Source organism: Atractosteus spatula, chromosome 4, assembly GCF_055471065.1.
Source record: "Atractosteus spatula isolate fAtrSpa1 chromosome 4, fAtrSpa1.hap1, whole genome shotgun sequence".
Taxonomy (NCBI): Eukaryota; Metazoa; Chordata; class Actinopteri; order Semionotiformes; family Lepisosteidae; genus Atractosteus; species Atractosteus spatula.
The window spans coordinates 67,015,323-67,028,668 of record NC_142709.1 but is presented as its reverse complement, the minus strand read 5'-3'; the positions used below and the strand labels follow the sequence as shown (position 1 = coordinate 67,028,668).

Sequence of the window (13,346 nt, the reverse complement as noted above, 5' to 3'; positions counted from 1 at the left end):
CTAAAGTATTTGTTACATATATATGTTTGTACGGCACATCATAAAAAATGTTAGGATCCCCCTATCAAAACTATGTGTTTTACATTAATAAGATGCAAATGTGTAAACTGTTTTACTTAACAGACTTTGCATTAAAAAAATAAACAGTCTAAATTACTTTGTCTACATTGGCCAATCTAACAAAGACTGGAGCAACAATGTAAAATTAATACCATTTAAACAGGCAATTCAGCTGCACTGCATTTGAATTTGCTTCATTTTAGAATAACTAGCAAATGTTCACTGTACACAACACTACAGTTAAGTGCCTTAATGCTCAAAGCTCTGCTTTTTAATCACATTCTAAGACATTTCAATTGATTTGAGCCATGAATACAGTGCAGATGAAGTGCATGAAACAGATCGTTTACAGACTATTTTCACTAATAATAAGACCATTGTTGTCTACCTTTCAAAAATCCAAATTGAAGTTAAAAGCTAGAGTTAAGAAACTATTTTGTTCTAAAACAAATCCACAAACATGTAACTGTCCATTATCCTTCAAAGGTTGCACATCATACTGGTACAATTTAATAAAAACTTAATTTTGCTCACAAATCTAACATTATGCTGAATGTTAAACATTTAATAAAAAACTGCTTATTCAAAGTTGCTTTGCAGATAATTGCTTTAAAGTGGCTCCATAATTTAGAATGCATTTTCATTGAATTTTAGTGAATTTAATATTCACCGATTTGATAGTTAAGTCTTTCTACCGATGAAGCTTAATCACTGTGCAATTAATTAAAACACGAGGGTACATTATAAATTGTATCAGGTTTACAAGCTAAGACCAATAAAACCTGAATTCAGACAACAAATACTGAATTTCAAAATACTTTCTTAAATCTAATCATTAATCTGAATATAGTAACTCTGCTTTAGGTAAAGGAGAAGTTCTCCTATGAGGGCAGTGATAACATTTCTGTTTTTAAAGTTTCCGTTCCCAATCGTGTACCCAGTATTCCACTAACTGAACACGATGTAACAACATAGTACTGATTGTACAGCAAGGTTCAGGAAAGTCTCTTATACTGTAATTAGGAGTTGCAAAGACTTTATTTTTGGCGCGACTGTCGCTGTAGTCGTTTTAATATATTGTAATTTATTCTTTAATGCTGGACATTTATGCCACCCTTTCCTAAATGTATGTTCTTTGCAATAACTTCCAATGGCTCAGTTCCAAGAATGAAAAATGTGACCCTTATTTCTTTAAACTTGTATTGATAGTTTTATTTTGTAATCTCACCATTTTACGATAAAATATAAAAATATATAGTCGACAACACTTTTTATACGACAGGGCCTACAATAGATTTGTCAGCCAGATGTTTTCCCTATTGTAACATTTCACTGGGTCTTAATACAGAAACCCAGCTCAATGGCCATTTATTTTTCGGAGCAACGCGCGTCGTGCGTAGGGAATATTCACTTTCAGATGCTTAGCGAGTGTGGGTTATTTTGATATGCTGAAATGTATTACAACAGTGAGCCACGTCCTATACTTTAAGTGTCTTTTGTTTTATAACAAATAATAATAAACGAAGTCAGGAGAACCATTATTCACGTGTGCTGATTCTCTATGTTAATTAACCAGAACTTTGTTCAGTCCCTCCACGTTGTGGGGAAAGGACGTTTTTTGCAAAAGCCAACTGAACATTTCGGCCCTAAAACACACAAACCCCTTCTTCCCCTCCTACCCCGAACCCCATCACGCAAGCATACAGATTTCCGAACCCCCACCCAAAAACTCTGCTTTGTTTTACTACCTTCGACAGCTTCACGTCACACCCCTGCTGTTGTTGAAATGATTGACTATGTTCTAGAGGGCTAAATCGGTCGTTCAGGCCCACAAGGTGTAGGACGTAAAAGGATGTGGGCTGAATAGCGTGGGAAGGGCTTGTTCTCACTACAATGTAAGTATTACTGTTCAGGTTTCTGCTGACTTGTTCGATGGCACACTGGAGGAACAAGATAGCGATCCTGGCGTGTTTCCCCCCCTGACGCGCTGCAGACTGGTTAGCTAGGAGCCACGGGAGGTTCAGAAAGCTATAGAAAGCTCTCCCCACAAGCCCACGATGCCTGTCACTGAATGGGAGACAAACATCATCCGAGTAGGTGGACGGGGAAATAGAGTCATTGACAGACGCAGAGAACGCAGCTCCGATGGGAATTCTAGAACGCGTCTTTTGTCCAATGTTTCTTTGAATATATCTCTCTATATATGTTTTAGAGATACCGGAGGAAAAACGCAAAAACAAAAACTACATTATCTGAAAACATTTGGTGTCGTTGAAAAACACGTTTCGTTCTGGGGTATTCCTTGGGTCCTCTCTCAGACAGTTTTTATGCTTTCCACATGTTTTTAAAGCAAAGAAATAAAGTATCCTCCTTGTAAGAGACGTTTTTTAAAGACTGCCCAGGGCATGTTTTCAGTGGTAAATGTCATCTCCAGTACGCCTAATACTGAAAGTATGGAGCACAGTACTACTGCTATTACTACTATTATGACTAATAGTACTTTTTACAATATTGTTTTCAAAATTATTTTCATGTATTTTACAGTTTAATGATCCATTCTGGGAAAGTGTTAGTGCCTTAAATAATCGTTTTTCGCTTTATTGTATTTTTAGAAAAACAATTGCCAACATCTCTTCACCTCATATTTTACCCAGTGTTTTTGTACTTCCGTCTTCAAAACATAAAAAGAACGAATTTACAACTTAAGCAAGGGACTCGCGTTTCCTGAACTGTCCTTCTTGGGTTATACAAGCAATGACGGATAAACCTGTATCCTCCACTAGGTGGCATCATTGTTTTTTAAGCGTTTAACTTGTCCATGACGGCCCGCCGATAAATAATATGCGCTAAAGACTAATCTGGTGCGTTATCCGACACTTCCCTCACTTTCGAGCAAACAGGATTCATCTACTGGAAGATGAGTCCTATTGGTGTCGTTAATTATGTCACTTATTATCCCTCTTATGTTAGACTAAAGAAAAATAGTTGCGTCGCACACCTGAAGAAGGCTCTACAGTCGAAACTTTCTTTCTTATTTCTACTGTTCGGCGTAGATTTAAACATTACTTGTTCATATAGTACTTTAAAAATATGTTTCATTTTACATATAGTAAGAATGATAATGACGATAGCTTTAATATATGTTTCAGGAGACACCGAGAAGATTAAAGGTTTAGTGTTACAAAAAAACACACACAACCCAGTCATGAGAGCCTTCGGCTGTACTTGTCTATTAGGCTTAATAATGTTTCATGTTTCAAAAGATTCTGATTAGGACTCTTCACCTCATACGTCAGTCGTCCCATTCTTAGCAACGATGAAACCTGTTTATAACGGTGTTGCGAAACCTGTTAACTTTCCAAAACTCCTCAGGATTTTTTTTCGGTACTCTTGAAACGATTTTGAAAAAAAAAAAGTTTGCTACCAACCGCCAAACGAAATATATACCAAATGCCACGGAAACACGAGATAGTAATCTGTCTGTTGCAGAAGAGGCAGTAGAAGGTAGCGCGGTTCTCCGTTGTATCTTGACAGGCTGTTTTAGGTTAATCTGCAAATTAAGGGATCATCATGATATTTGGCAGCGCTCTTGCAAAAGAGCGTGTCTGCAAGAAATACAGCCTGATCGTGAGGCGGATAAAGGTGCTTACAAACGATTCGGATTGCAATGCTTAGATCATGTTTATTGCCTCCGATCGAGTTGATAGGCAAAGGGAGGGGCGCTGTTAATGATTATTTTGATTTTTTTTTTGGATTGACACTTGCGTCAGAGGAGTGAGAAACGCCCCTTGGCAGTGTGTACTGCCTGCTACACTCTGGACTCTATCACATATTCCACAGGGATAGACCGAGCTGGATCCGTGTAGCAGAAGCAGGACGCACAGAAACGGAGACAAATGGCTGGGATTTTGTATACTGCGACTTTTATTCTGTTTGGGATTTCTACATTTGTTTCCCCAGCACGGATCTATCCGCCGAATGAAGGTAAGAAATCGTCTTTCGAGAAGTTGGTGGACTTCTAAGAAACAAGAAATGATATCACTTAGGATCGCTCACCGCAGGCTACCTTAGGACGTATGTGGACAAGTTGCCCCACAGGATAAATAAAGTTCGCCCGTACTGCATTATTGACTGGTAATTACAGCAAGGAAAAAGGTGGAAGCAATACAATCGATAGTCACGGATGGTCTTCAGTTTTTCTCGTGGATTTTTAGATTTTTTTTTCTTCCAAGAGGAGTAAAGGTTGATCAAGTCAAATGCCCTCTGTAAAGCTTTCGTGTTAACCTCGTTTGTTTCCAGTCAGTTTAAAGACGTGAAATAATCGGAATGCAGCGCACAATCTTTATGTTGCTGTTTTTCCCTGTGTTAACGAGATTGGTATGGGGTTGTAAGGCTGCTGATCTCTTGGAATTGTACCTGTGCAGTCTTTTTTTTGCCTTTGCGAATTAGTATCATGAACTAAACTCCCCTTTTGGCTATTTTGAGGACTTGACCCCTAAAAACGATTTACTAGACTACCCAAGTCTGCAAAATAATTTTGCAAGCTTGACATATTGCTTTGAACTAATTGCAATGGAGATCGCTTTGACTAAGTAACGATCTTTATTTAAAAAAAAGTTTTCGCAAAAAGCAGACTGAAACGCCAATATGTGAAAAATATGAGGAATTTCTGTAATCGAAGTATAGTGATATTAAATAATTGAGTCTAAAAGCGTACTTGTTTGTGTGAATGCGTTGGCTATGCTTAGTGCCAAGCATTTCGTTGGTGCCGAAAACCAAAAGCAACTTCATCGTAATTATAGTTTGTTATGAATATTGTATTTAAAATTTCAACTTAACTCTCGATCTTCATCTGTCTTTCAAAATTCAAGTCACATTTTCATTATTTTTTAACAATGTTTAAAGTCATTAGGCTTTTTAACCGTATTACTGAGATAAAAGTGTATATTGTAATTATTAGCATAATGTGAAAAAACGTATTGCTATATCGACACTACAGTGTATCGAACCGAATGCGATCCCTCTGCTCTATCAAGAGGCGCAGGAAACCCAGACGAGTTTTCTTTCCGACCCTCTATCGTTGTGAAACGATCAACTTCCTAGGCGATCGATTCCGTGATCTGTTAAGTTTTCTCTCTATTAAGGAATGATTGCTTGAAGCATCACATACGCATATAACGATACCATTATGAGTGTTGATTCAATATTCTCATCTTAAACAGACATTTATTATATAAAATGTCATATAGTCCAACTAAATGGATTAAATGACCGTTCTTTTGGGAGTCTTGCATTTTGTAGCAATTTGACGTTCTAACAATACTGCAGTGGAGCAGATCTGAACATTTTCAGTCTTTAGATTTCCTATGTCGCACTTTTTAAATTTGCTGTTATTTTTGAACAGGTGTGAGTGTTTTATTTTTATCGATGCCATGAATGAAAAGACCTAGCATTATGATATGAATCCGACTTGCAAAGGAGAGAACAGCTCCCTTTCACTTTAACTTGATGTTGAAAACATTTTAGTTAATTTTATACGTTTTTATTTTACAGTGACTTTGCTGGATTCCAGATCAGTTCAAGGAGAACTAGGATGGGTAGCAAGCCCGACGGAAGGAGGGGTAAGCATTTTCGAAGTCTTAAAAGTTGCGCTCACACAGGCACAAATAAACATGCTTTCTTAATAATAACAGATTCGAAGTAGATACCGCTACGGGCGTCGGGTTTCCTGAGCAGACGCTGAATTGAATCGCTCTTTGTGGGGAAACCTTATACTTATTCCCAGAAAGGTACGGGGAAGGAGCTTGGGAAATCCAGATTTCTCAGCGGCATGAAGAGGGGGAAAAGGAGGTTTCGCTGTTGCCGCAAGGAGTGATTACAAAAATGATAGGGAATGTGATCTGGGTGAAAGGAGAGGTATTGGGCCGCCTAATTACTATATCTATGGGAGTTCCGATAAGGCAACAGTGTGCAACTGTTCTGCTTTCAGATTAAGAAAAAAAATGTCTAAACAGGGCCCAGAGGTGTGCTGTGCTTGAATACAGGCTTAGTTGTTCGTCGTTTTCCGAGTAAAGATTTGGAGCTCGGGTAACCGAGGTGGGTTTGATAGAGCAAGCTAAAAAGGGAATGTTAAACGCACTGCCCGCTGCACATCTAAAATGATACACCAGTTTACGTGTTTATTTCATATTACACTATTAAGCGCGTTTCCGCGTTATTTTCTTACTGAGTTTACTGCTCAGATTCTGGTGGTGCAGCGAAAGCTTCCCGCGCGTGTGTCCAGAGAAGGAGCTGTGCTCAGCAAGAGCTGCGACGGTCTTATCTGTGCAGCGTTTTATGATGCAGTTTGAATTAGCCGTAAAATAGAAGCCAGCATTGTCCTGGCTTTTTGTTGGTTCTCCGTGAACTTGGCTGTAATTCCCGTTTGTGCTGTGTCTGCGCTCACTATGTCGTCCCCAAGCCTGCTTTATCCGCGACCAGAGTGATTGACAGGCCGCTGGCAGCGTGGACAGCGCACATTGAGTGCTGATTGCAAGCGGTTGCCCTTATTCACTGATAATCAGGAAAGGTACAGCTTTATCGCAATGAAAGCTCGCTTTCCTCTGCGCTTGTCAGTCAGAAATGGGGCACTGGTTTAGACAGCCTTTTTAATTTCCCCCTTCATTCTTACTGTCCCACGAGGGAACAGAGCTGCAGCCTGTAAAGTATTACAGCTGAGTAATGAGCAAATAGCCAAATGCTTGAAGAATTTTGGCCCTATTCTGAGATATAAAAACCCGTTATTCTTTTAAGTCACAGCTTGCTTAATTTAGACCTCCTCGGGAATGTCTCCGGCAGTGGTGACAGGCATGGCTGGTTTCATTAAAAACACAGAGAATATGAAGGCTATTTTTATACCCATTGTGAAAAATTTAAGAGTACATGGTATGCCGACGATATGTGGCTTAGGAAGCTTGTATTCCTTGTTTTTTTCCCGGGCAAGGTTTGATTGAACTTGTAAAAATTCACGAGGCAAAATCCCGTTTTGTTTTCGAAAGAAGAAATTTAACCACTAAGCAGAATGTAATATGTTTTTCTTTGACATTCGTGTCATAGACATTTCTTTTTGTTTTTGTGCCTTATGCTGCATTATAGATATGTCACACTTGCCTCCAGAAAGAAGCCTTGAGAATTGGTTTTCAGAATGTGAAGATCTCCTGCATTTTATTCACACAAGCACTGAACTAATATCTGACTGGGCTAAATAAGAGCCCTTACGTTCAGTGTCTGCATAGATTCTTTGGTGCTTTGAAGTGAAAGTGACAGATTGCTTCTGCAGGTCCCGCATTAGCAGAAAATATATCTGTAGACAGCTTTAACTAAGAGAGCTGTTTTCTTGCTTCTCACAAGATGTTGTGCTTTACACTGATAGATGAGTAACAGGAGTTTAAACTGCCTGAAATATGGGATAGCATGAATGCACTTGATTTTTATATTCCCTAGTATAACAAAGCAATCAACAAGACTTTGCCTGCTTGACACTGGGATTCAGTAAACTGACACTGGGATTCAGTAAACTGTCTTACAATTAATGAGAGGGTGTATCCATCCATGTTTAGAATTGTTTTCTAGAGCATCAGTACAGTTATGTCAAAATCCATTTTATTGCCTTAAATGAGGAGCTGCCTGTGTAGGGTCAGGTTGCTTTTCACTGCATAGGCTGCAGATCTGTGTGTTTGGAACCTTTCCACCTCGGTGACACCTAACCTGTGTTCCTTGGCTTCACAGTGGGAGGAAGTCAGCATCATGGATGAGAAGAACACCCCCATTCGCACGTACCAGGTGTGCAACGTGATGGAGCCCAGTCAGAACAACTGGCTTCGAACTGACTGGATCGCCAGAGGAGGGGCCCAGCGGGTGTATATTGAAATCAAGTTCACGCTGAGGGACTGCAACAGCCTGCCGGGGGTCATGGGGACTTGCAAAGAGACCTTTAACCTGTATTACTACGAGTCGAACAACGACAAGGAGAGGTACATCCGGGAGAACCAGTTTGGGAAGATTGACACTATTGCGGCCGACGAGAGCTTCACGCAGGTGGACATCGGGGACCGGATCATGAAGCTGAACACGGAGGTGAGGGACGTGGGGCCTCTCACCAGGAAGGGGTTTTACCTGGCCTTCCAGGACGTCGGAGCCTGCATCGCCCTGGTGTCGGTGCGCGTCTTTTACAAGAAGTGCCCCCTCACTGTCCGCAACCTGGCCCAGTTCCCCGACACGATCACCGGGGCCGACACCTCGTCCCTGGTGGAGGTGCGGGGGTCCTGCGTCAACAACTCCGAAGAGAAAGATGTGCCCAAAATGTACTGTGGCGCAGATGGAGAATGGCTAGTGCCCATTGGCAACTGCTTGTGCAACCCTGGCTACGAGGAGCGGAACGGGGAATGCCAAGGTGAGCGCTCATATTTTTTACTCTGTGGCCAATTTTCTGTTATATATAATTGAATCTGTGATGAGGCTAAATCGAGTAGAGCTCAGTAATTAGTAGCCCCTCTGGGAATGAAAAATAGGACAGCAGAGTATAATGAACAATCCTGAAAGCTCCAGGTGGCTTGTGTAATGCCTGCTTAAATCCTGACAGAACAAATGCTAAATTACAAACAGCAACAGTGGGTTGACACCAATTGCCTGGCCTTATTTAATTATAAAAGGCCTATGCAAAGCTATTCAGCAAGAAGGTCCTGTACCTCCTCTGCTTTCACCACAGTGGTGTTTGGAATGAACGACTATGAGCTTATAGCCTGTCTGATATCAATAGGTCTGCAAAGCAAGGCTCTTCCCCTTTCCTTGAAAGAGGAAAGGGGCAATTTTTCGTAAATGTTCTCTGTTTCTAATTGTGTTGTTTATAGCTTTATTGTTTTCAAAGAGTCTGCTTTAAGTGAATGGACAATTCACAGCCACGTACAGTGTACTGCACTGTACAGCATGAACTTGTTTAAGTAGGAGGCTGTGACAGCACACATTAAAACAGAGGTTAATTTCATGCTAAAAAATAGATAAAAAGGAGAACAGCACAAAGGGTCAGCAGTGGAACCATCTTCAGATGTGTTTCCTCTGTCACACATTTCAACCTTTCAACCAAGTGTTGAAATACTTTGCAATGTGGATTTAATGTCTTCATTTGTTTTCATGAACTCATTTCAGCTAGCTATCTGAAAGCTATTCAGAATTGGGTTGGACTTTATAAAGGAACTGTTAATTTCCAGGGAAAATAGTTGAAAATGAGATCTAATTGATACGTTTTTTTAAATAATTGTAAAAAGAAATATTTATTTTAAGAGCCAAGAAGGAAGATAACTGAACTTACTGCTTTAATAAAGAAGCTTGAAGTTATACACTATGTGTGAATATACACATTCCTGTATGTTTTTTCAAAAAAAAGTTTCTGAATGTTTTTTTCATTTTGTTTTTTTTTAAGCAATATTTCTCTTAAGGGTTGATATTTATCATCTCAGTGTTGAAAGATGTGTTAAGAGGATCTGTGATTTACTCAGAGATGGGTAGATACAGTAAACAGCTTTCACAGTGAGCGCTTAAGGAAGCATTTTTCCCCTCGTCAAGTTTTCAAGCATGTGCTTGTAGCTAATGACCCTTAATATTCAACAGCTCTGCAGTGATATTCACAGTTGTGTTATCGGGGCAAAAACTTCTTGCGCTGAGTTTGTTTTATGGCACTGGGTTGCTTTTCCATAAAATAGCGGGCAGCTCTCCAGGGGGGTCAATACATGGCCAAAGTAATTTATTGGAACTCTCAGCACTCCTCTCTTTTTTAGGGTTACTCTATCTCATTGAGCTAATTGCATGACAAATACCTTGTTATTCAGGATTGCTCGTTTGTGAGGAGATTTTCTTGCTGGTGGGCTATCACAGATGGCAGGGCAGCTCCAGTGTGCATCTCAAGAATGTGTTCTTGATCATTACCAACCAATCCCAGTGGGCGGCAGGGGCTGTGTTGCTCATCTTTTTTATAGCTTTCTGTCACAGGGAACTGGGAGTTAGGTTGTAACTCAGGGAGATTGCTGTTGCCTTTCAAATGGAGATTGAAGCACAATCTTAAATTACATTTAATAAAAGATCCTTTTGTGGGTCCTGAGAATGTGCAGAATACTGTGCTTTTTTGTCACTGAAAGAACCCCAAAAAATGTATTCAGAAAACAATGATCTGTTGATCAGCAGATAACCCTTAAATAACCTTTTTTTATCTATTTTAGGGCCTGCATTTAAATGGTTTTGAAATGTTTTTCTTCTTACGGTATGCTTCATTACTGAGGCTTATCAGGTTTGGCAACTCCCTTATTATCTAGGTTTAAAAACTGTTTACAGTGCACACATTGACTTTATCTGTGATTTTAAAGTGCCTGATATAGAACTACTGATACAAGTTTATTAGCATTCATTAATGTTGAACGTGGAGATTTATTTGGCTGAATTGGTGTTTAGAAAATACTTTTTCTACAAAAAATCTTCTACTGGATTGCTCATTGCTTCACTATTAATTCTGGAAAACGGATACATTCTAATTTATCTATCCGGCTTTTGGCGAGAGCTGATCAACGCGGATGAGCATGTGGATCATTGTCTATGCATCTGCAGGGCCGCTGAGTGAATATGATCTCTCTCACGTATCAACGCAGCAAATTAAACCATTGCCTGGGTAGCCAGCCTTGTCTTCTTCAGAGGTTAAAAGGTTGTTTTCTGTCCCAGCCTGAAAGGCAATGATTATCTATTTAATATTTCCATATGCAACCAGTTGAGAGGCTCGGCAAATAGAGAGGTTCACCTTGAATATGTGAAAAGTGACAGGTCTGCACAACAGGGAGCCCCCAGCCCTCGTGAAGCCCATTGATACTCCACTGGCCTGGGCTCCAGCGGTTATGAATAGGTCCCTCCCCTATTGTTTGGACCTTAGAGGACTGTGGCGGGACTAATACAGGAGAAGGTCAAAGGTGTCCCACTTCCTCATCCATCTTCCTCCTGTCAGCGGAGGTCAGGGAGAAGATTGATTAAGACCTCAAAGTTTGACAAAGGCCGGGCAGGCTGGAGAGACAGGGACAGGCAGGGGAGGGTCTCTCTGTTGTCCTAGCAGCCTCTAGCGCTGGTCATCTGCCGGAGTCTGTAGAGCCACAAGGAAGCAGGGAAGGACGTCCTTTGGCGAAGTTGTCACCTCCAGTGGGACGCGTTAATGGCTGCAAAGAATTGGGCAGCATGTCAGCTTGTTGTAGGTGGCAGACACCATTGTCTAAGGCAGATGCAAGTGTGTAGCCAGACCTGTCCGCCCTAAGTGTCATCTCTTTACAAAACCAAATGAGTCCATTGCAAGGAGTGCATTCTGGTTTGTAAAAATTGCATAGTGGTATTGCCAGTAGGGCTTCAGATGTCATGAATGAAAAAAAAACTGATCGATAGCCCATATGCAGTGTCTGTGCAACTTGATGGTGCAGAGGTGGGTAATAAAATGTTTAAATATCCATGGTTTTCATATTCCCCCTTCTCTAGGTAGTTTCTCTCTACCTTTGATAACAGCTTCCCTGAGAAGTAATCACTTGAATGATGTGATTGCTTTTATCTTCCATGCTTTGAAGCACGACTGTGATCACTGAGAACAGCAATTCATTTTTATCAGAAGAGAACAGAGTTTAATTATGGTTCCCTGCTATTATAAATTTTTTATGCCTGACGTTTCATGGAAACTGTGGCACTGATGGCCCTTTGAGCTTGAAAAGCAAATCCAGTGCAATTAACCACCACCAGGCGAGTAGGTCCCAGATTTCTTGAAGACATACAGTGTGAGAATACAGAAAAGAAGCAACTTGTTTCTGCATTAACAACATTTTTTTAAATATAGATATACACACTCAATAGTAAATTGGCATGACACACAAGTGCCACAGGGAGGTTAACACTGTAGACTAATATTTTGGATTGGTAGGTTTATGATAGTGTGTTAAGGAAAGTAAGGGAATTGTTAAAAGGCTCTAATTTCGTTTCTTCTGGTATTTCAGATATATATATCCCTTCCCCATAATTACAAAAATATCATTTAAAAAAACAAATGTGAAACTGAAAATAAGAAACATTAAGAATTCCATCATAAACAGGTTAATAAGCATTCTTCTTTCCTCTAAGCTTGAAACTGACATCGTTTCAGCCTGCATTGCTTGGCTTTTGTTTCAAACTCCGAGCAGGTGAAGCCGGATCTTCTTCGTATTCTTCTGTTTTCACGCGTCTACAAAGACAGGCCCTTGCCAAAATGTGGCTTGTTATGAATATTCAAACCTCGTTTGCGCTCCATGGGAACCGAGTGTGTCGATTCCTGTCACGGCTCCCTCTGTTTCTGGTTATGAGTTCTCTCCCTGTGAAAGGGGATTGTCAGCTGTCTGGAAAAGTTTTTCGCCCTTCACTGCGAGCAGATTCCTCATTTGCATATGTTGTATGTGCCCGCATGCAAACCAGCACGCCCATATCCACTTCCACAATGGAGATAAGAGCTTCCTTTGGAAACAGCGGCCCTCCGATTCTCCCCCATTGATGTACGCAGAGCCTGATGATTTGGATTTCATGCAAATGAATTCTGTTCTGATTGAGCTTCCTTTGTTTAAGCGATGCATATTTCTGCCTGCATCTCATTTCCAGCCGCTCGCACTGCTCCCTCAAGTGGAGTCGAATATGTTATTTCTGGTGCATTTTGCATCAGCACACCTGTTTTTCGGCCTCTGACCAGTTGCTTCCCGAGCAGCGCTGACACGATTCTGACAGCGTTAATGGCTGGCGTGAGCTGATAGGTGGGTAGATTTGAAGACGTTGGTAGGATGGCGAGGTTAGCTGGGTGTTGTTGGCTCTTTCAGCCGTGAAAGAAAAACAGATTAAGTCCGCCAACTTTTTCCTGAATGTAGTCACAATGAACTACATGCTGCGTCACACACGCATGCAGTTTTCTCTATATAAGAGATTTAAGCCCTCATTAGCTGTAAAACATTATTACTGTCTGTTCATTTCAAACTATATAATCCATTTTGTCTTTGTCTTTCTAACTACATTCTGTTGCATCTCCACATCAGTTGCTGCTGTAACTGTTAAGTTTCCAGTCAATGGGCCTGATAATGAATGGAGCTTTATAATAAAAAAGACAACAGCAGAAGGCCATTCGAAAAAGGGGTTCATACGATTGTATATACAAGGTAATTTGGACTTATTTATAAATTTAACTTTTTTTCCTCAAGCTTCAGCTAGCACTTGCTTCCCAGAAG

At 40.5% G+C, this 13,346-nt stretch overlaps 1 protein-coding gene across 2 annotated transcripts in view; it reads left to right on the top strand.

Moving 5' to 3' along the window:
• Window positions 1-3,884: 3,884 nt before the first annotated feature.
• epha4l (eph receptor A4, like) overlaps window positions 3,885-13,346 on the top strand; it is a 44,638-nt gene continuing 35,176 nt past the window's right edge. For both annotated transcript variants that reach the window (XM_088913139.1, XM_088913136.1), the window contains exons 1-3: window positions 3,885-4,044; window positions 5,614-5,681; window positions 7,828-8,491. In XM_088913139.1, the coding sequence (XP_088769265.1) occupies window positions 3,957-4,044; window positions 5,614-5,681; window positions 7,828-8,491 (820 nt within the window). In that variant the 5' untranslated portion in view covers window positions 3,885-3,956. The remainder of the gene's footprint in view (window positions 4,045-5,613; window positions 5,682-7,827; window positions 8,492-13,346) is intronic.